The sequence below is a fragment of the Carcharhinus amblyrhynchos genome, chromosome 3, assembly GCF_965287045.1.
Source record: "Carcharhinus amblyrhynchos chromosome 3, sCarAmb.v2.hapA, whole genome shotgun sequence".
Lineage (NCBI taxonomy): Eukaryota > Metazoa > Chordata > Chondrichthyes > Carcharhiniformes > Carcharhinidae > Carcharhinus > Carcharhinus amblyrhynchos.
Genome location: NC_137326.1, coordinates 122380712 through 122404995, shown reverse-complemented (window position 1 = coordinate 122404995; position 24284 = coordinate 122380712). Strand labels below are relative to the sequence as shown.

General features: G+C 43.9%; 1 protein-coding gene across 1 annotated transcript in view; it reads right to left on the bottom strand.

The window, feature by feature from the left end:
* Positions 1 to 24284, bottom strand: part of dner (delta/notch-like EGF repeat containing) — a 302806-nt gene that overhangs the window by 4128 nt on the left and 274394 nt on the right. Inside the window, exons 8-12 of the mRNA XM_080185922.1 lie at positions 23762 to 23986; positions 16688 to 16810; positions 11689 to 11802; positions 2969 to 3100; positions 453 to 699 (exon numbers count right to left, since the gene is read on the bottom strand). Coding sequence (XP_080042048.1) covers positions 453 to 699; positions 2969 to 3100; positions 11689 to 11802; positions 16688 to 16810; positions 23762 to 23986 — 841 coding nt within the window. The remainder of the gene's footprint in view (positions 1 to 452; positions 700 to 2968; positions 3101 to 11688; positions 11803 to 16687; positions 16811 to 23761; positions 23987 to 24284) is intronic.

Sequence of the window (24284 nt, the reverse complement as noted above, 5' to 3'; positions counted from 1 at the left end):
CAGACAGTGACCCAATCCAGGAATCGAAACCGGGTCCCTGGCACGGTAAGGCAGCAATGCTAACCACCGTGCCACCTTAAATATTGGGATTAAAGATGTTTGCAGATGATGCAATATGTGTGGCAGATAGTGAGGAGGAAAGCTGCAGATTGCAAGATGTTATTAATGTATTGGCCAGATGGAATTCAAGATGGTGTTCAGTTTGGGAAAAGTATGAGGTAACACATTTGGGAGGGTAAACAAGGAATGGGAATGCACAATAAAAAAGGGTACTGAGGAGTGCAAGAGCTGGAAAGTGGGATTAGGCTGGAGAGTTTTTTTTTCTGGCAGGCAGAGGCATGATGGGCCAAATGGCTTCCTCTGTGCCTAAACATTCTATGTTTTTAGGTTTCTTTCTTTCTGGGAAATATCTTTAAGTTACCAAGGTGATGAATAATCTTGTACACTCGTACCTGGCATGTCGGATGGAAGCGATCGCACTGCTGAATTCACTGTCAATGCTCCTACAGTTGTAGAATTCTTCGTAAGCTGGTCTAGAGGAGCCCTGGTACTCAATGCGGCTAATGCGACAGATCCCCACAATCAAAATGATCAGCATCAGAACAAAGGCTACACAAAGGGCTCCAATGATAATGTAGAGGGAGTGACGGGGCATGTTATTCAGACTCTCTGCCATCCGATCAGATTTCCATTCCAAATCTACACAAAAACAGACGCAGATATTCAAGAGATATTCACAGGATTGTCAGGATGCAGAAGGAGGCCATATGGCCCATCGTGTCGGCACCGGCTCTCCAAGCGAGCATTATGGCTTAGTGTCATTCCCCTGCCTTTTCTCCGTACCCCTGCACATTGTTTCTATTCGAGTAATCGCCTTTTTGAGTGTCTCGATTAAACCTGCCTCCACCACACTTCCAGGGAGTGCAATCCAGACCCAAACCACTTGCTGGGTGGGAATTTCTATAAGAAGTCTCACAACACCAGGTTAAAGTCCAACAGGTTTATTTGATAGTAAACCCATTAGCTTTCAGGGTTTGGCCCTTTGTCAGGTGAGTGGAGAGTTCCGGAGTGGAGAGTGGAGAGCACTGTTGGACTTTAACCTGGTGTTGTGAAACTTCTTACAGTGTGTACCTCAGTCCAACGCCGCCATCTCCACATCATGGGAATTTCTGGCCATGCTTTTGCCACAGGCTGGAAAAGCTTTTCTCACATCACATTTGCTTCTTGTGTATATCATCTTAAACCTGTGACCTCTCATTCCCGACCCTGCTACCAGGGGGAGCAGTGTCTCCCTATCTAGTCTGTCCAGCCTCCCCATGATTTTGAACGTCTCTATAAAATCTCCCCTCAGCCTTCTTCTCCCCATGGGGAACAGTCCCAACTTCTCCAATCTATCCTCATAACTGAAGTTTCTCATTCCCTGATATTTGTTTTTGACATCAAAAGAAATGAATGATCCAATAATTTGAATTCATAGAATCATATCATAGAAACCCTATAGTACAGAAAGGGGCCATTTGGCCCATCAAGTCTGCATTGACCGCAATCCCACCCAGGCCCTACTCCCATATCCCTACATATTTTACCCACTAATCCCTCTAACTTATGCATCTCAGGACACCGAGGGGCAATTTTAGCATGGCCAATCAACCTAACCTGCACATCTTTGGACTGTGGGAGGAAACCGGAGCACCCGGAGGAAACCCACACAGACACAAGGAGAATGTGCAAACTCCGCACAGACTAGGGCCAAATAGCCTACTCCTGCTCCTATTTCTTATTTCTACTCCAATTCAATAATGTAAATGATACAGCAAATTGTTAGTCCAAAAGGTAGAATTATTAGATTTTAGTGAGTTTGAATTATGAGAACGTTATGAGATCATAGATTAGCACGGAATCCCTACAGTGCAGAAGGAGGTCATTTGGCCCATTGAGTCTGCACCAACCTCAAACCCACTCAGAGCTATTCCTGTAACACCACATATTTACCCTGCTAATCCCCTGACACTAAGGTCAATTTAGCATGGCCAATCAATCTAACCCATACATCTTTGGACTGTGGAAAGAAACTGGAGCACCCAGAGGAAACCCATGCAGGCACAGGGAGAACGTGCAGACTCCACACAGACAGTGATCCTGGGCTGGAATCGAACCTGGGTCCCTGGCACTGTAAAGCAGCAGTGTTAACCACTGTGCCGCCCCATGTCCCAACACATTTTGTCAATTGAGCCTTTTCTTGAGAATTTATTATCCATTCAGACCAAACATCTTGGAGCTCAAATTCAATGCAGCTTGCAATATGGGATTTCACTGGGTGGATCACAGGTGGTCAAATTTCACAAAGCACGGTCAAAAAGGTCAGAATAGTAGATTTGGAAAAATCGTGACTCTGCAACTGGAACTCTGTTTCTGGAACTTCTGATTCTTTCCATCAGGAGAAATGAAAGTGTTCAGACATGGGCAGCATACAAAGAACAGTACAGCACAGAAACAGGCCCTTCAGCCCACCAAGCTTGCACCGAGTCAACGCCTTTCTAAACTAAGACCTTTTGTCTCTATGCAATCCGTATCTCTCTATTCCCTGTCAATTCTTGTATTTGTCAAGATGCCTCTTAAACGTTGCTATTGTATCTGCTTCTACCACCTCCTCAGGCAGCACATTCCAGGCACTTGCCACCTTCTGTCTCTCACATCTCCTTTAAAATTTCCCCCTTTCACCTTAAACCTATGAACCCTAGAAATTGACATTTTTACCCTGGGAACATTCCTTGATGCTGTGTCAGTTGAGCCAAGAGTGATGCTGGCACTGTTATGCTCATGGACTCTGATCTCCTCCATTAGGTAATTGATAACAAACACCTTTAAAGACTTTGGGAATGAATGTATCCTCAGGTAAAGGAGAGGACCACCAGTGTAATTCCCAATAAGAGCTAAACAGCAGATTCAAGAAGACGGAAGTGCTTACGGACATCACAGTTAATTCCAACCCAGCCATGTGGGCAGTGACAGGTGTAGCCATTCTCTTGGTTCATACATGTCCCTCCGTGATGGCAAGGTCCACTATCACACGCATTTACTTCAGCCTCACACATTTCACCTGCAAAAACAGAAGAATAACAGGAGCCATGGTTAAATGTGGAGGATCATTTTGGAAAGTAAAGCATCCTCCCTCATCCAGTGTTAGTTATTATGGGAAATGTGTGGGGTTGTAGGTACAGGGCGGGGAGAGGGCCTGGTTAAGATGCTCTGTCAGAGAGTCAGTGCAGACTCGATGGGTTGAATGGTGTCTTCTGCACTGTAGAGATTCTATGTTTTTTTTGCACTCATTTGTGGGACATGGGCGTCGCTGGCTGGCCAGTATTTACTGTCCGTCCCTAGCTGCCCAAGAGTCAACCACACTACTGTGGCTCTGGAGTCACATGTAGGCCAGACCAGGTAAGGACAGCAGATTTCCTTCCCTAAAGCACATTAGTGAACCAGATAGGTTTTACAGATAATCGACAATGATTTCATGGTCATCAGTAGATTCTTAATTCCAAATTTTTTTTGTTGAATTCTAATTCCATCATCTGCTCTGGTGGGATTCGAACCCGGGTCCCCAGAACATTAGCTGAGTTTCTGGATTAATAATTTAGTGATAATACCACTCAGCCATCGCCTTCCCAGTAATGGGTGGTCACACAGACTGTAGGTGTGGTGATATTTTGTACAGACCTTTGATTGGCTGCAAGCAAAAACTTCTGCCTAGCATTCTCTGCCGAATTAATTGCAGGATCCCACTGAAAAGGGAAAATTTGTGAACTTGTCTCTAGCAGGGTTGTTACCAGGCGGAGTGGATCGCCTGTCCACTGTAGAAACTGCAATATTTCAGCTGCACTGATTTTGAATTGTTCTGTGCATCGATGATTTTTCTGCTGGCAATGAAACAATCAGATATAAAACTGTTGCAAATTACTGGCACGGCCACTGGAGCTGGAATGGAGAGGATGTTTCCACTAGTAGGAAAAACTAGAACCAGAGGGCACAACCTCAGGCTAAGGGGACGAGCCTTTAAAACAGAGATGAGGAGGACTTTCTTCAGCCAGAGAGTGCTGAATCTGTGGAACTATTTGCTGCAGAAGGCTGTGAAGGCCAGGTCATTGAGTGCCTTTGAGACAGAGGTAGATAGGTTCTTGATTAAGAAGGGGATCAGGGGTTATGGGGAAAAGGCAGGAGAATGGGGATGAGAAAAATATCAGCCATGATTGAATGGCGGAGCAGACTCGATGGGTTGAGTGGCCTAATTCTGCTCTTATGTCTTATGGTCTTATGGAAAGGCCCTGTCTGCAAAAACTGATTAGAAATCCCATGAGTGTTGCTTCTGAAAAGTTACTGTACAGAAAGATGCCATTCAACCCAATATGTCTGTGCTGGCCAGAAAAAGAGAAAAAGGAATCTAGTTGCTCGTTTTAAACCCACTTTCCAACATCTGGAATGTAGTTTTGCAGGTTATAGTAATACAGATGCAGATCCAGCTCCCTTTTAAATGAAGTTAGCGTTTTAGCCTCAACCACCAGGGGCAGTGGGCTGGCGAATGGCAGATGGAGTTTAATTTAGACAAATGCGAAGTGATGCATTTTGGTAGATTGAACCAGGGCAGGACTTACTCAGTTAATGGTAGGACTTTGGGGAGAGTTACAGAACAAGGAGATCTAGGCGTGCATGTTCATAGCTCCTTGAAAGTGGAGTCACAGGTGGACAGAGTGGTGAAGACGGCATTCAGCATGCTTTGTTTCATTGGTCAGAACATTGAATACAGGAGTTGGGACATTTTGTTGAAGTTGTACAAGACATTGGTAAGGCCATACTTAGAATACTGAGTACAGTTCTGGTCACCCTATTAAAGAAAGGATATTATTAAACTAGAAAGAGTGCAGAAAAGATTTACCAGGATGCTATCAAGGCTTGATGGTTTGAGTTATAAACAGAGGGTGGACAAACTGGGACTTTTTTTCTCTGGAGCGTAGAAGGCTGAAGGGTGATTTTATAGAGGTCTATAAACTATTGAGGAGCACAGATCAGCTAGATAGTCAATATCTTTTCCCAAAGATAGGGGAGTCTAAAACTAGAGAACATAGGTTTAAGGTGAGAGGGGGAAGGAACAGAAGTGTCCCGATGGAGAAATTTTTTCACACAGAGGGAGGTGAGTGTCTGGAACAAGCTGCCAGAGGTAGTAGTAGAGGCAGGTACAATTTTGTCTTTTAAAAAGCATTTAGACAGTTACATGGGTAAAATGGGTATAGAGGGATGTAGGCTGAATGTGGGCAATTGGGATTAGCTTAGGGGTTTAAAAAAAGGGTGGCATGGACAAGTTGGGCTGAAGGACCTGTTTCAATGCTGTAAACCTCTATGACTCTATGATACCAGCTTAGGCTGTGAATTTCAGACATCCACCACCTTCTGGGTGAAGAAGGTTTTCTTCATGCCACCTCTAATCCCGCTGCCCATCACTTTCCATCCATGCCACCTGGGAATTGAGCCCTCAGCTAGGGGAAGTGAGTCTTTCCTGCCTGTCCTGTATAGGTCCCTCAGAATTGAACACTATATTCCAAGTGTGGCCTAACTAAGGTTCTATAAAGGTGCAACATGACTTGCCAATTTTTAAACTCAATGCCCCGGCCGATTAAAGCAAGCATGCCGGATGCCTTCTTGACTACTTTCTCCACTTGCATTGCCACCTTCAGTGATACTTGTGAATATATGGGAATAAGGCACAGTTATTACGATTGTATAACCATTCACAGAAGCATCTACAGGATGCAGCCAGTGAGTCACATCTTACTGCAGGAAGAAAAAATTGTTTTAAAATCCCCTTGCGTTTTTTAAACACTTCAAAGGTGCAGTGAACATTTGAAAAGGGCACACAGGAGGAATCTAACCGCACAAAATTTGATAATAACGGTGCTGCCATTGTATTAATGCAACCAAATAAAACAAGCATTCCTAAGTGCAGAAATCAAACACTGCAGCCACTTATCTCAAAGAACAAAGTAAAAAGAAAATTACAGCACAGGAACAGGCCCATCAGTCCTCCAAGTCTGCACCGACCATGCTGTCCGACTAAAACACTCTACCCTTCCGGAGACCACATCCCTCTATTCCCATCCTATTCATGTATTGAGCACGATGCCCCTCAAAAGTCACTACCAAATCCACTTCCACTACCCCCCTCCGGCAATGAGTTCCAGGCACCCACTACTCTCTGTGTGAAAAGTCTGCCTTGTACATCTCCTTTAAACCTTGCCCCTCGCACCTTAAACCTGTGCCCCCTAGTAATTGACTCTTCCATCCTGGGAAAAAGCTTCTGACTATCCATTCTGTCCATGCCGCTCATAAACTTGTAGACTTCTATCAGGTCGCCCCTCAATCTCCATCGTTCCAGTGAGAACAAACCAAGTTTCTCCAACCTCTCCTCATAGCTAATATCCTCCATACCAGGCAACATCCTGGTAAGTCTTTTCTGAACCCTCGCCAAAGCCTTCACATCCTTCTAGTAGTGGGGCGACCAGAATTGAACACTATATTCCAAGTGCGGCCTAACTAAGGTTCTATAAAGCTGCAACATGATTTGCCAATTTTTAAACTCAATGCCCTGGCTCATGAAGGCAAGCATGCCGTATGCCTTCTTGACTACTTTCTCCACCTGCATTGCCACTTTCAGTGACCTGTGTACCCAGATCCCTTTGCCTATCAATACTCTTAAGGGTTCTGCCAATTACTGTATAATCTCCTCAAGAAACTACTGATTCATTGGCTAACTGCAGTCATTCAGTACCTGATGCCTGCATCAAATGCTAAGAGCAACCTTGGTCATCTAAGAGTTACCCTGGACTAAAACCGTAACAAGACTTTTATTGCAGTTACATGGGGCTAGATTCTACAGACGCCATTGGACATGTTTTCAGCAGAGGGTTTGGTGTGGGAACGGTGGGGCATGTACTAGATGTTGGATGGCTAGCCCACCACCTTCCTGACCATCCCCTGAGCTGACTGGCATAAGAACACTGGGTGTGGATGCCAAAATCGGCACCATATTTGAATGAATAATTAAAGGTCAATTGGGGCTTGTTGGTATAATGACTTCAGTGAGGTCCATGAGGTTGGCTGTTGGAGTATGAGCTCCTTGATTGAGGCCAATTGAAAAGAGATCCCTAACTGAGGCCATAATCAGGGACCGTCTGTTGAATCTAGCCCCATGTAACTGCAATAAAAGTCTTGTTACGGTTTTAGTCCAGGGTAACTCTTAGATGACCAAGGTTGCTCTTAGCATTTGATGCAGGCATCAGGTACTGAATGACTGCAGTTAGCCAATGAATCAGTAGTTTCTTGAGGAGATTATACAGTAATTGGCAGAACCCTTAAGAGTATTGATGGGCAAAGGGATCTGGGTACACAGGTCACTGAAAGTGGCAATGCAGGTGGAGAAAGTAGTCAAGAAGGCATACGGCATGCTTGCCTTCATGAGCCAGGGCATTGAGTTTAAAAATTGGCAAATCATGTTGCAGCTTTATAGAACCTTAGTTAGGCCGCACTTGGAATATAATGTTCAATTCTGGTCGCCCCACTACTAGAAGGATGTGAAGGCTTTGGCGAGGGTTCAGAAAAGATTTACCTGTATCTAAATATGGGAGTGTCATGGTTACTGACATTCCAGATTCTGACTGAGTACCTGAAGCACTCTAGGAGGGGAATTGAGTTTGTAAATAAAGCAAACTTGGTGAAGGGACATCAGTTTCTGAGGAGTTATTTCTGTTAATAAGTCTACTGGTCTGGATAATATACTGTTCGCGGCATAATATGGTTGGAATGGGCAAGTGGGCAGGATTTTTTTTTGTGGTCTAGGTGAAAAGTGGCAGGAAACAAGGAGGGGCACCTCATTCAGAGAGTGCACTGTCTGCATTGGGGGCACCCTCCCCAAGATGTCACCCTGACTTCCTTCCTTTCTGTTGCCCTCTAAAACACAGACCCCCCTCCCAGAAAATTAATGGCCATGATATGGGCCCGTGATTGGTTTCCAATGCAAACCAAAGCAAAATATTATATGCTTTTTCCTTCCAATGTAAAAATAGTATCAAGTCGATAGAAAAAGCATATAACACTGCAAAGATTCATGGTCAGTCAGACGATCAGACAGATTTTAGAAATCAGCAAAGAATGACTAAAACATAGGAAGGGAGGAGTTAGTGTATGAGAGAAAGTTGGCTAGAAATATAAAAATAGTTGAAGTTTCTACTTTTTAAAAGGGTAAGAGAGTAGTTGGAGTGAGCATTTGTCCCAGTGAGAGTGAGAATGAATAATGGGAAACGAGGAAATGGTGAATAGGTATTTTGCATCTGTCTTCAATGTAGAAAGCACTAAAAGCAGACCAATGGCAGAATTCTCTGGCCGTGCTGGTCTAAAAGCTGGAAATTCCTGCCGGATCGTCAATGGCGTTTCACATTCTCCGCAAACCTCCTACTAAAATTCCAGTGGCGGGCAGGATGGGAGAATTCCGGCCCAAGAATACTTGAAAATAGGTAAAAGAGAGGGAGGTACTTAAAGTAGGCACTATCACTAGGGAAAAGGTACTGGGAAAACTATTACAGCTAAAGGTTGACAAGTTTCCTGGACCTGGTGGCTTTCTTCCTGGGGTTTTAAAAGAAGTGGTTGAAGAGATAGTAGATATATTTGTTATGATCATCCAAAATTCCCCAGATACTGAAAGGATCCCAGTGGATTGGAAAATTGCTAATGTAATACCTCAATTCAAGAAAGGAAGGAGATAGAAAGTATAGGCCAGTTGGCCTGCTTTTTGTTGTAGGGAAAATGCTAGTATCCATTATGAATGAGGTGTTCGCAGGATATTCAGAAAAACATAACACAACCAGATAGAGTCATCATGATTTTTTTGAAAAGGAAATCATGTTTGATTGATTTATGAGAATTCTTGAGGAGGTAACAAGCAACATGGATAAAGGGGGATCTGTAGATGCGGTGAACATGGATTTCTAAAATGCTCTCGACAAGGTGTCCATCAAAGGTTACTTCACAAAATAAAAGTTCATGGTGTAGGGGTAACGTATTAGAATGGAAAGAGGGTTGGTTAGCTAACAGGAAGCAATGAGTGGAGATAGATGGGTTATTTTCAAGTTGCCAAGCTGTTACTTGTGGAGTGTCACCGGGGTCAGAGACTACGGCTTCACCTACGTATAATCCATATCAATGAAGAGACTGGATGTATACCAGCTGGATGAAAAATTTTCTGGACCATTTAAAGGCAGGAATTCCTGCTCTTGGAATGGATGTGATTGGAAAATCCTGTCCAAAGAGTCAACGGAGAGATTCAGATAGGTTAAGAGAAAAAATTGGCAGATGTGTGAAAAAATGAACTTGTCCACATTGGCTGGAAAAATAGAAAAGCAGCATTTCAGATAAATGGAAAGAGATTGCAAAACTCTGTGGTGCAGAGGGATCTGAGTGTCCTGGTATATGAATCAGGTGCAGCATATCGTTACAAAGACAAATGGAATCTTGGCATTTATTGCAAAGGGGAATCAAAAGCAAAAGTAGGGAAGTTATACTATAGTTGTAGGGAGGGATTGGTGTCTGGGACTCTCCGTACAGTTTTGCTTTCTTTACTTGCAAAAGGATATAATTACATGAGAAGAAATTCAGAGAAAGTTCACTCAATTGATTTCTGGGACGATAGACTTATCGTCCGATAACTATACCCATTGGAATTTGGAAATAAGATCATCTGATTGAAACTAGTAAGATCCTGGGGGGATTTGATAAGGTGGATGCTGAGAGGATGGGTGGAATTCTCTCCCTTTGAGATTAAGTACCATGCAGGGGTGGGAATGTGGAGCTTTCCAACTGTGGGAAAACACAGCAAATCCTCCACCCAGAATCTCATTGATTAGGTGCCTGGGTATTTCCTGCTGTATTTAGTGGCAGAGCAGGTTCAATGACCAGTAGTCTGCCATCTTGTCTGGGTGCCATATTGAAAAGATGCCTAACGTTCCTGCCCGCTATTGAAGAAAGAAGGTGGAGCTCCTGAGAATGAAGCTGGATCTACTGGAACATTCTGAGGCTGGAAGATGGATCCCCTTCAGGACTCTGAATATGGAAAATCCACCTGTAGATGCGCCCCCCCCCCCCCCCCAACCCCACCCCGGCCCTCGCGTCCCCCCTGCACCCCTGCCCCCAACATCCCTGACCCACTGTCGGCATGTTCCAGGATTGAGGGCAGCCCCCATTCCGAATTCTGGAGGCAGCCCCAGACATTGCTCAGATGAATTCGGACATCTGCGTGCCACGTTGTTTTGGGATTTTGGTTAGGATCTCGGGCCTTCACCTGCATCCCATTAATGGCCTAAGAGCGTGACCTTTCTTCTCTATATTAACCTTTTTTAAAGATGTATCCCAAACATGTTTAGTCCAAATGCAAAAACACTCCCCCTCCTCACTTCCCCACTGGGCCATCTGTCACTTGGTTTTAAGTTTTGTTATATCCTTGTTGCAATCTCTCCAACTCCCGGTAATCACTGACCATCTACTGTGTTCTAGCTGTTCCACTCCCTCTTACACATGGCTAGCACAGTGGTTAGCACAGCTACCTCACAGCACCAGGGACCCGGGTTCGATTCCCGGCTCGGATGACTGTCGGTGTGGAGTTTGCACATCCTCCCTACTGTCTGCGTGGGTTTCCTCCGGATGCTCCGGTTTCTTCCCACATTCGAAAGACGTGCTGATTAGGTACATTGGCCATGTTAAATTCTCCCTCCCGAACAGAGGGTGGCAACTGGGGAATTTTCACAGTGACTTCATTGCAGTGTTAATGTAAGCCTACTAGTGACACTAATAAATAAACTTTAATCCACACAGTTCTCCCTCTCTTCAGCTCTGGAGAAGAGTCACTCAGACTCGAAATGTCGGGTGAGATTGTCTGGCCGCGCTCGCCTCAAAACCAAAAAGTCCTGTCTGAGGTCGATGGATCTTTGCATAGCCCCCCCACCCCCCTCTGCCCTTGCTACGATTCCTGTGGTGGGCAGGACTGGAAAATTGCCCCCATTATCTCTGTTTTCTCTCTCTACAGATGCTGCCAGACCTGTTGAGTTTTTTTTCCAGCTTTTTCTGTTCTTCTTTCTGCTGATTACCCATCCCGTCTCCCAGGACAAGCAATAATTTCAGTTCAATCTTCTTGCAACTATTTCTCTCTGTTTCTTCCGCTCCCTTCCTCATTACTTCTGTCTTCCTCTGATCTGCTTTTGAGTCCCATTTTTTCTGGTGTCCTCTTTCTCCATCATCTTTTAACCAGCTGCTATAACTGCTTTACTAAATCCCTCCCTCCTTCTGTAAGACATTCCTTCCTTCTCTCTCCTGCCTCTTCGATGTGTCTCCCACTCTGTGCTCCGCAGGGTTGGGGAAAGGAATTTTATTCTACCCTATGCATTCTGTGCAGCCACATCATCTGACACCGAGTCTTTTACAATATGCAGCACCGCACCATATGTTATCAGCATGCAAAGCATTATTGAGAACAGCTGCTTTGCAAAGTCTAAGATAACTTTATGCTGAGAGGGCTAAGAAGGTTCTTCACAAAACAGTTAGAAGTCTGATTCAAAGGCTTCAGAGACAATTCCTTTACTGTTGCGTGTTACTTACCGGTAAATCCAGGTGCACAAATACAGCTGGTATTTAGCTCCTTGCTGGTACAGGTGCCTCCGTTCTGACAGCTGATCATGCCACAGGGATCCTTGTAGATGTCACAGTGTTTACCTGGAAATAAATGAAGCAAGATTCTGTAACAACTTGTGTTTGTATGCTGCCTTTAATACAGCCCCCAGGTGCTTTATGCAAGTGTTATCAAACAAAAAACAGCACTGAACCACATAAGGAGATATTGGCTGATAGATGTTGGGTCAGAGGGGTAGGGTTTATGAGTTAAATGAGGATGGAAGGGTGAGAGTATGGCAGTGACTCAAGGGGCAGAATTTCCCACTAAACCCATTATGGGAATCGTAATGGGTGGGACACGGACCGTGTAAATGTCTGTTGACCTCGGGTGGGATTTTCCAGCCTTGGACTAAGCGTGACTGGAAAATCCTACCCAAAGTGTTTTAAGGATGAAACTCCAAGCTGAAAGCAAAGTTACCAATGCTGTAGCGTGAGAACCAGCCAGGTTGTACACTTTGGTGTGAAAGACAGAAAGGAAGAGTATTATTTAAATGGTGATATGTTGGGAAGTGTAGATGTACAAAAAGATCTCGGTGTCCTTGTTAATGAAAGTGGAGAAACAGATGCTGCAAGTAATTAGGAAGGCAAATGGTATGCTGACTTTCTTTGCAAGAGGATTTGAGTTCAGAGTACAGATGTCTTACTGCAGTTATACCAGGGCTTGGCAATATTACACCTGGAGTATTGCAAGCATATTGCAGCACCTAAGAAAGGGTATACATGCCATACAGAGAGTGCAGTGGAGGCTCACTAGGCTGATACCAGGGCTGACCGACGAGAAGAGATTGACTTGACTAGACCTATATTCACCAGAGTTTAGAAGGACGAGATGAGATCTGATTGAAATGTACAAAATTCTCACAGGGCTGGACAGACTAGATGCCGGGAGGATGTTTCCCCTGGTTGGGAAATCTAGAGCCACGGGACGTAGTCTTAGAATATTGGGGTGGACATTTAGGATTGAGATGAGGAAAAATGTCTTCACTCAGAGGGTAATGAACCTATGGAATTCTCTACCATAGAAGACTGTAGAGGCCAAATCACAGAATGTTTTCAAGAAAGACATAGATACATTTTTAGATTTTAATGGTATCAAGAGGTAGGAGGGGAAAATGGGAATATGAGATAGTGGATCAACCAGGATCATATTGAATGGTGGAGCAGGCTTGAAGGACTAAATGGCCTTCTCCTGTTCCTAGTTTCTCTGATGTATAAGAAGCCTCAGTGTAAAGGACTGCAAAGCTCTCAGGGGATTGAGAGGATGGAGTGATTAGGGATGGAGTGATTAGGGAGGGGGGATTTGAAAGCCGGAAATAATTTTAAAACTGAGGCATTGCTGAATTGGAAGCCAATGTTATCCAGCGAGCACAGTGATGATGTGTGAAGGGAACCCGCTGTGAGTTAGGCTATGGGCAGTAGGGCTTTGGATGAATAAATTGGTTCTCAAGGAGCAACAACACTGCTTACGGTTATATCAATAATTATCATAATATTTTATTCAGCAACATGGCAGCATGGTAGCATAGTGGTTAGCACTGTTGCTTCACAGCTCCAGGGACCTGGGTTCAATTCCCAGCTCGTCTGTGCGGAGTTTGCACATTCTCCCTGTGTCTGCGTGGGTTTCCTCTGGTTGCTCCAGTTTCCTCCCACAGTCCAAGGACATGCAGGTTAGATGGATTGGCCATGCTAAATTGTCCTTTAGTGCCCTGGGATGCGTAGTTTAGAGGGATTAGCGGGTAAAAATGTAGGGGTACGGGGATAGGGCCTGGGTGGGATTGTTGTCAGTGCAGACTCGAAGGGTCAATTGGCCTCTTCCTGTGCTGTAGAGTTTCTATGCCAGTTCTATTTCTAACACATGCAGCCCAAAGCTGAATTACAATATTAACTTACACCTAAAAATTAGTACATAGCTCAAGAAATCAAGTTTGTAAACATGCAACAATTATGTCGTAACAAACATAGACAAAAACATTAGGAAATATAAAAGTGCAAATCCATAGCCGGCGTAACCAATAGCGTACTCCAGCACTGGCTGCTGTTGGAAATTCCTGCCTTGATTTGTCTCCTTGGTTTCACAGGCTGTATAAGGGGTTGAAGAGAGATTCGGCCACTCGGAAGGCTGTCTGGGGAATCCTGCAATCAGCTGGGAACTATTCGGGATCGGTGGATTCTTGTCTTTATTGGATGGGTTCTCCTGGTTTAATGTAATAACCCCAGTGGGAAGCTAACTGGATCCCCAAGGACATCCAAGATTTATATATTTTTAATGTGTTTTCTTCAGCTTTGAGCTGTTTTGAAACACAACCGAGGAAGAATTTCTGTTCTTGGAGACAGATATTATTAGAAAGAGCATCCTGCAGAGATAACTATCATTACTGAATGTGATAAATAGAGGGTAAAACTTTTGAAGCTGAATCTAAGAGAATCCTGATGAGCTTGGCTGGGGCAATGTAGTTTTATGATTCTTCTATTTTCAGCTTAGAAAAACTGTCTTAATAATTTGGCTCTATCTCCCGACCCAGCTTCAGGTTGTAAGTTGTCAGGCAATGTGTAGGTGAACAATGTCTGACCCCTGGCCTTAATAAACTTTTCCAAACCTGACTGAGACTGTCTGCGGTTAGCCAGACAGAATTATTTCCATCTGCCACTCTGTGGTATTACAGAATGCAGTTCCAGTCCAGTGTTGATCATCATTTAGCTGCTGGAATGTTGCCATTTTGATGCATTCCGAACAAGATAGATTTAGCCTTTTGACAGGTAGTGAGCGTCCATTGGATTTTGATGATTATGGCGTAATCAGCATGGTGATAAAGTGTCATTTTTGTAAGTTATTGTGTGCAGAGATGACTCAAGTGCAGTCAGCATCTCCTGATGAATGCTCGGCACTGATGATAATGTTTCCGTTAGGACAGAGTCAACATGGGAAGGTAGGAATTGTGTCAGGCATGTGGCCTGGTTCATTTATTGGAAAGAGCTTGACTTAGGCCTAGGCACAAGTTTCAGAAATAACGTGACTGAGGACGGCACGATGGCACAGTGGTTAGCACTGCTGCCTCGCACCACTTGGAACCTGGGTTCGATTCCTGGCTTGAGTCACTGCCTGTGTGGAATCTGCACATCCTCCCCACGCCTGCGTGGGTTTCCTCTGGGTGCTCTGGTTTCCTCCCACAGTCTGAAAGACTTGCTGGTTAGGTGCATTGGCCAAGCTAAATTCTCCCTCAGTGTACCCGAACAAGCACCAGAGTGTGGCGACTAGGGGATTTCCACAGTAACTTCATTGCAGTGTAATGTAAGGCTACTTCTGACTCTAATAAACATTAAGAACAACTAATTGTAATAAAGCTAATTAATTAAGAGTTTCTAATAACAGGACAGCAACCATTTTTTACGAGACGTTTTAGAACATAAGAACATAAGAACATAAGAAATAGGAGAAGGAGTAGGCCATCTAGCCCTTCGAGCCTGCCCCGCCATTCAATAAGATCATGGCTGATCTGTCGCTGCTCAGTTCCACTTTCCCGCTTTCTCCCCATAACCCTTAATCCCCTCTCTTATCAAAAACCCATCAACCCGCGTCTTAAAAATATTTAGCAAGGCAGCCTCCACCACTTCAACGGGCAGAGAATTCCAGAGATTCACCACCCTTTGAGTGAAGAAGTTCCTCCTCAACTCCGTTCTAAACCGCCCCCCTTTTATCTTGAGGCTGTGCCCCCTAGTCCTACTGTCTTTTTTGAGCGGGAAGAGTCTCTCCACCTCTATCCCATCCATCCCATTCATCATCTTATACGTCTCAATGAGATGTTTTCCAGTCCAAAGTATGGAATAGTAGATTCCAACTGCAACTGAACTTAAGCTGTTTAATTAACTTTAAATATTCAACTTCTTCCACTCCCCTCAACGAGTTTACTTACTGTTTAGCTGAACTATTCAGTACAGTAAGATTGCAGATTTGGTCCCCACTGATTTAACTGACCTCTGATTGGAACATTGCAATTAGTTACAGAAATAGAAGGGACAATTGGCCAATGTTTCAGGTCCTGATCCTGTTTGTAGACCTATTTTCTCATTTGCACATTTCATTTTTTGTTCGGTCCGGTTTGTAATGTTTTTTCTGACTTCTTTGGGTTCTTCCTCTTTCCTGGCTGGGAGTGTGGGGGTAGGAGGATGGGCAAATGAGTTGCTCTGAGATTCGTAGCAAGTGCTGTTCTACAACTTATTTTATTCATTCGTGGGACGTGGCTGGCCAGCATTTATTTCCCAATCCTAGTTGAGAATCATCCACATTGCTGTGGCTTTGGAGTCACATGTAGGTCAGAACGGGTAAGGGCAGCAGATTTCCTTCCCTAAAGGACATTAGTGCATCAGATGGGTTTTTCTGACAATCGAGTCATGGTAATCAGTGGATTCTTAATTCCTGATTGTATTTTTATTCAATTCAAATTCCACCGCCTATCATTATGGGATTTGAACCTGATCCCCTTGACATTAGCTGGGTTTTTGGATTAATAGTCTAGGTTTTAGGCCACTAGGCCATCGCGTCCCCACTCATTGCTGATATGTAAGAGTGGTCTGAGCGTTAGCAACTGTCTCTCTAGCCGTTTCTGCCCCCCCCCGCCCACCGAATGCATGGGGACATGCTTGGCCTCTTCATGATGGAACATTTTGACCAGGAAAATTGCTTTGTGGGGACACCGAGTGGACCTATGTGAAACAGGAACAAATCAGCTCCTAGCTTAAAATAATCAACATTAGAAAGACAATAGAAAACCTGTACTGTGGCTCTACTCTGCTTGAAAAGGCATGTGTGTTTTGAAAGCTTCCACTTCAATTAGTCAAAGAGTTAAAGGTGTACTCTTTTGCAGCTCTAAAGAAATGTATTCAATGTCCAAACAGATGTGCCTCAAAGATACGGATGTCCATGACCTACCTTCATAATCATCAGGGCACAGGCATTCATACCCATTTACCAAGTCTTTGCAGGTGCCTGAATTCTGACAAGGGACTGAAAGGCATTCATTGTACTCTTCCTCACAATACAGACCATGGTAACCTGTGGAGAAGAAATGTTCTCATACTTCAATTGCAACATGCACTCACAGCAATGCCTCCCCGAGACTGCAGCCAGGGTGAGCCGGAGAGCAAAAGACAGTTACTGATCTGCATTAATAATGTATGAACCAATTATACATAAATATGACCTGAAGTATAACCGTGGGCAGCTTTGTACTGTGGACATGCACCAGATACAACCATCCAAAATAGTGAATGTATTGTTTACATACAGAGGATGGACAGCACAGAAACAGCCCAACCAGTTCATTTATGCTCCACTCGAGCCTCCCTTAATTATCTAACCCTATTAGCGTAATCTTCTGTTGCTTTTTCCCTAATGTATTTATATAACTCTCTCTTAAATACATCCATAATATTTGCTTCCACATTCTAGCTACTTTGTGCAAAGAAGTTTCTTCTGAATTTTCGATAATTATTTTATATTGATGACCTCTGGTTTTGCTGTTTTCTGAGAGTGACAGCTAATTACCGGGACAACAACTTTAGTCACTCTCACAGATTGTGTAAGAATACCCATTCCACAAATACACATCTCTGTCATTTCCTTAATCTATTCTCCAGTACAATCAGGAAGTCAATGGCGAAATTTTGCTACCGTTCGCATTAATGGGATCTTACAGTCCCACCAATGGTGCACCCCCACCATGGGTTCCCCCGACGGCGAGGGGTGTGTTCAACAGGAAACCCTGTTGGCAATGGCGCGACCATAAGATCCTGCCACTAGTGAGCAGCGCTCCATCTCCCGCTGCTGCAAAACACACTGCAGAGAGGGAGAAATATCCCGCCTTATATTTCATTCATTATTTCAAGCTAAGGGTGGGGTTTTTCAGCTGTGCTCGCATCAAAACCGGAAAGTCCTGCCCGAGATCAACGGACCTTTGTATGGTCCATCTCTCACCTGTTATGATTCCCATGGTGAGTGGAAAATACCCCCCTAAGTGTCATTGTTATATATTTTTGAAAGTATCAAATCATTTACTCAAAGGGTGATTGAACAGAGTGATAGGAGTGGATTGGAAGGCATTTGAAGAGTTCAAATTGCAGTGGAAAACTAAAGAAGCAAGATTGATTGAATAGCTGTCTGGGATTTCCTACGTACATTCTTCAGAGAGGAAGGGACCTGCTTTAAAATACTGTCCCAGTCTGACCCTGCATCACTGCAGCAATTTCTCGATAACGTTATACATATGCCTCTTGGAAAGTGTCACTTCTTTGTAAATTAATGCTCCACTGGACAAGAATAGTTGTTGCATTTGGTCCCAGGGTGGAATATGCTGGCAAGGCCGCATGTATTGCTGTATATATTATCCAATTCCAGTTGCTCCCTCGTTAAGGTGCTTCTTATGTTGAAGAAAGTATTAACTGGGTTCCTTCATAAAGCCTCAGCAAGCCCAATCCCAACACTCGCAATTACTCCACTTATCTCTGTGTTCGCTATTTCCATAGCAGCACTTCAGAGAAAAGAAGAAATCCAACTCTGACCAATTTAAGAGAATTTGTAAAAATGAACAGATTTTTTCTGGGTTACAACAGGAATTTTTCTCATTATAGGTTCTGCTATGTGGAAAATGACATGGCATCTTCTGCTCTGTGAATTGTGACGGTGAGTTTTTGAGTACCCACTTAAACCTGAGAAGGAAAAATGATTAATAGAGAACAATCCAACTAATACAACAATTACCACTGGTGCTTTATTCTAATTATTTTTCAGATGCAAATGCATTTTCTTCTTGGAAACCTTAACATGGAGTCCCTCAACTGTTGTGATCGGTCTTTGAATGTGTCTCCTCCAAACCCTGAAACTGCTACACTTCTGAAGTTCTAATAGAGAAACTGGGCCAAACTTGGCTAGAGCTGAATTAGTTAAATGGACTGTTATGAGGTATAGGAGTAGCTTATGTTTCATCCAAAGTCACCTATTCTGTCTCCTTTGGATCATCAACAGTTGAAATAGCATTTTTTCCTCCGTTGTTTTAGAGAATTCCTACAGTGCAGAAGGAGGCCATTTGGCCCATCGAGTCTGTACTGACTCTCTGAAAGAGCATCCCACCCAGACTGTCCCCTTCACTCTATTCCTGTAACATCATGCATTACCATCATCAATCCACTGGCACTGTAGCGCAATTGTTAGCACTGCTGCCTCACAGTGCCAGGAACCCAGAATTGATTCCTAGCTTGAGTCACTGTGTGGAGTTTGCATGCTCTCCTGATGTCTGTGTGGGTTTTCTCCAGGTGCTCTGGTTTCTTCCCACAGTCTGAAAGACGTGCTGGTTAGGTGCATTGGCCATGCTAAATTCTCCCTCGATGTACCCAAACAGGCGCCGGAGTATGGTGACTAGGGGATTTTCACAGTAAGTCCATTGCAGTGTTAATGTAAGTCTACTTGTGACACTAATAAATAAACTTAAAACCTAACATGAACATACTTGGTGGAAACCAAAGCACCCGGAGGAAACCCATACAGACCGGGGGAGAATGTGCAAACTCCGCACAGGCAGTGACCCAAGCCAGGAATCGAATCTGGGTCCCTGGCGCTGTGAAGCAGCAGTGCTAACCACTGTGCTAGCTACCATGTCTTTCTAATACGCTTTCCAACTAGTTTCATCTGAAAGTTACATAAATAATAAATTAAATTTATAATTGAAACAAAACAAGATCATTTTTTGAATACTACTATGACAGCTCCGTGCAAGTCAGGTCAACTTGGTCAATAGGTGGCAGTATTAAACTAAAAACAGAAACAGCAAAGTCAAAAACATTCAGCAGGTCAGACACCATCAATGGAGAGAACAGAGAAGTTAACATTATGACGTGTCCCCATCTGTTACATTAACTCATTTGCTGAGCTAGTGCCAACCACAGAAAAAAGCAGAACTTACTGCCCCAATGTGAGCACAAGACATGTCTGTGCTGACCTTTGTCAAGATTTTCACAACTTGTGTGATATTTTCAGTAAAGTCCAGTACATTGTTCTCCTCCAGAACAAACTACAACCCTGACCACGAATCAGTGTTACCAATATGAATAGATGAGTTTTTTCTCAATTCTGGTTTAATTCTTTACTCAAATAGTGGGCAAAGGAATGGCACAGTAATGTACTAAGAACCTGCTTGCCAATGTCTCGAATAGTAACATCTATTCCATTGTCTCTACTTCACTTAATGAGCAACAGTATAAGCAGTGCCACTGCTCCTTCTCCTACATAAATCACATGTATAAAACTTGAGACATTCTATTCAGCACAATGGGTGGCACAGTGGTTAGCGCTGCTGCCTCACAGCGCCCGGGACCTGGGTCCAATTCCGGCCTCCGGTCACTATCTGTGTGGAGTTTGCACATTCTCTCCATGTCTGTGTGGGTTTCCTCAGGGTGCTCCAGTTTCCTACACTCCAAAGATGTGTGGTTTAGGTTAATTGGCCATGATAAATTGCGCCTTAGTGTCAGGGGGATTAGCAAGGCAAATGCGTGGGGTTATGGGCATAGAGTTTGGGTGGGATTATTTGCAGCGTAGGCTCGATGGGCCAAATAGTCTCCTTCTGCACTTTAGGGATTCTATGACCCTATGAATATAGAGTAGGAAGTTTAGTGTCTTACAGGTGCGAATATGAAAGTGAGCAAGTGTGGAAATTCATGCATTCCAATTGGTTTGCCAGCAGCATCCCACCTTTGGCTGATATCTAAGTGAGCTAGTTAAAGCCTAATAAGACCTATGGTCAATGACGGATTGGAATTTTTCAATTGGCCTGCAGGCTCCTGAGGTCTTACAGCCTAGGCTAGCTGGCTGAAGGAGGCCTTCCGGGGGAGACCTGTAGGGGCAGCACTCCAGGAAGACTTAGAGGCCTGCCCATGTGCCTGGTTGCAGCTGGGGTCAGAGGCCACCATGCAGGGGTGGGGGGCGCTCGTCCACCATGGTGGTCCTGCTGCTGAGGACATTTTTAAATTTGAAAGTTTAATGCAGAGAGGGTGTATCAATATGGAGGCACCAGCTCTATTATCTGAACTGTAGGCTTCATCTCCTTCCATCTGGAAGGCATCCTCATGGCCTTCTGGCTTAGAGAGTCCACCCACTGTACTGAATTGGACCGTGAACCTGCTCCCTGGCCACTGAAAGGCTAATTCAGGAAAATCACTGCTGAGTGACTGTTCCCTATGCAGCTCAGAATGCTGACTACATTTGACCCTGGGGTCCAGAGCAAGAACCCAAAGTCCTGCAGGAAATAATAATGATCTACTGATAAAGGGGTGTCCAGTCGTTTGGCAGTAGAGTTAAATCACATTATTGGGGCAATGCAAAGAGCTCGGTATAAACCAACTGAACCCCTCAACTGTAACAAGGCCTTGGATCTTACTTTGCAGTGGCTATTGACTTGTTATGTTAATACAAGGAGTATGACGGATCCTGATTAGCCAAAGTTATCTTTTCTAATCTATATCTATGGAAGTGGGTGGAATGAAACTGCTGTTGACTTACTAACTGGAACAGAGTCCTATTCTATTTAGGTTCGAGCACCAGTTCCATTTCTGCAGAACTCTTCCTCAACGTAAATTCAGATCAAAACCATGACTTCTTTAAAACCCTTCCTGCATCTTGAAGAGGCTATGCGGGTCAAGGATGAGATGTTGAGATAGATCGTTAAATTGCGACATTGGCATGAAGCTGGTATTGTGTATCAGTTGCCCGTTAGAAATTGTCTGATTGTCACAAATAGATGTAACAATATGAGTGAGATAGATTTTTGATATACAAGGGAGTCGAACGGACTGGGAGGCAGACAGCAAATGAATTGAGACTACAACTGGATCAACCATGATCTTATCAAAGGGTGGAGCAGGCTTGAAGCATTAAATAGCCTACTCCTGCTCCTAATTACTCTGTATGTTCATAGGGCGAATGTGTACCACAACATTTAATACTGATGACCTGCATGGAGAAAGGTCCACTTGTCACAGAGCGTAAAGTACTACGAGGCTGAAGTCAAAGAAAACCCAGCTGGGCTGCATTGCCAGAATGATCAAGAATAGAAAATCCAAAGATGTGCAGGTTACACGGATTGGCCATTTGCAGGGTAAATACATGGGGTTATGAGGATAGAGTCTGGGTGGGATTGCTGTCGGTGCAGACTTGGTGGGCCGAATGGCCTCCTTCTGCACTGTAGGGATTCTATGATTCTAAACCTAAAATAATAAACTGTCCTTGTATAAGACTTTGGTTAGGCCTCATTTGGAATACTGTGCCAACAGGCTGGGTAATTGGAGGGGCCTAATTTACCATAATCTGCATAGACATGTGAGTTTATTTTACTCTAAATTGACCCTTTTGAAATAATTAATGGAATAGACTCAATCCACCTGGATAGGCTATTTGATTTAGAGGACAAGGGACATGAGCACGCCTTCTGTAAGGATTGAACCAGATTAGACGTCTGGATTCATTTCTTTCCACAGGGAATTCTCAACATATGGAGTGAAGAGTGGGCTCAGCATGTGAGGGCAGACAAAATGTAAATGTTCAGATAGGAGCTGGTGACGCTGGCTGGTATAACAGAATTTAAATGATAGGTGGTTTATTGGGGGATGTGTCTTCTGAAACTTGCTTGAGTGTAATTCTTTGTCATTCAGTTACTTTTTTTGGCTTCTTTCCTAATCATTTCAGTGTGTCCCTATAATCCTCTCCCCTGCTCTTTACTCTTGCCCTTTATTTTCTCCTATTTATTCATTTAACTTGGGAAGCTGATGGACAAATGATGATGTGTTAGAAAGTCCTACAGAGCTGCAGTGTCAAATACAGTTCATTTCATAACAGTGAAGAAATTGGCAAGCACCAGTTGGTTGTACCTGGGTCAGTCGATTTCACAACCTCCAATCTGTCTCCTTTACAGCTGTGACTTCTTGGTTCAATATATTGACCGAGATTTTCCAACCCAAATGTGGCAGAATCAGCCTCAGGAGATTTGACAGCCTGACCAAAGGTCCAGTGCAAACTCAATGGGCGGAATGGCTTCCATCTGCACTGACTCTAATCCACTTTGAGAGTTTTCCAAATAAAGTTTTCTCCACCCTAATTGATCCAGACTTTTTTCCTCTGGTCTGTACAAGCGCTAGCAGATTATATAGCTGCAAAAATAGCTCTGAACAAGTATAGGGCAGGCTTGGTTGGCCAACTGTCTTATTGATATATCCAAATAACTAACTAATCTGATTTATCCTTATTAATAACTGCTTCTATGAGGGTGCATACAGTCCTTAATGTTTGATTTGCCGCGTTGCACTGCACCATCATTTCTGAAGTTGGCAGATCATAGAATCCCTACAAGAAGAAGGAGGCCATTCGGCCTATCAAGCCTGCACTGACAATAATTCCACCCAGGCCCTCTCTCCGTAATCCCACGTATTTAACATTTCTAACCTCCCTGGTGGTAAGCGGCAATTTAGTATGGCCAATCAACCTACCCCACCCCCCAATCTAACTGCCATCTTTGTATCAGTCTACTAGAATTCCATAGAAACTAGAAACAGGAATAGGCCATTTGGCCCTTTGAGCCTGCTGGGCCATTCATTATGATAATGGCTGATCATCCAACTCAATAACCTGTTCCTATTTTCCCCCCAGACATACCGTTTAATCCCTTTTGTCCCAATTGCTATCCTTACTGCTTCTTAAAAACATTCAATGTTTTGCTCAACTACTTTCCATGGAAGTGAATTCCACAGATTCACCACTCTGGGTGAAGAAATTTCTCCTGTACCCTTAGACTGTGATCCCTAGTTCAGGCACCCCCAGTATCGGGAACATCCTTCTTGTATCTACACTGCCTAGGGCTGTCTTCAAGGAAATAGCTTTCAAACATATGGGTCACATCTTTCCTGCAGTGAAAATTTTCACTTTACCACTAATGGAAAAGGAGCAAATATTGAGAATTTATCATACCTGGGGCACAAAGGCATTTGTAACTTGTTCCAACGCTGCGGCAGATGCCATGGGAGCAGGGGTTAAGGGCACAGAAGTCAATGAGCTGAGAACAGAGTGCTCCAGTATACGCTGGACTGCAGTTACAACTGAAAGATGTGCCATCTGCAAAGCAGGTCCCATTGTTCTGGCAGGGTGACAAGGCACAAGGATCTATCCTCTGCTCACAGGCCAGGCCTGTAAAACCTGCAAGTTCAATCACAGACAAGAATTTTATTGACACACCAAAATAGAACGGACATGGTGGCAAAATACACACTTTGGAACATGAGAGACACAATAGGAGTGAATTTTCCAGGCTTTCTCCTGCCCTGCCACTGTAAACTTGAGTAGAAATTCTAGTCATGTGAACAGATAGGGTTTCTGCTGATATTTCTCTTAAGATCTGAGGATGGAGAGAAGGAAGCTCTCTGAAATAGAATCATAAAATAGAATCTCCACAGTGCAGAAGGAGACCATTCGGCCCATCAAGCCTGCACTGACA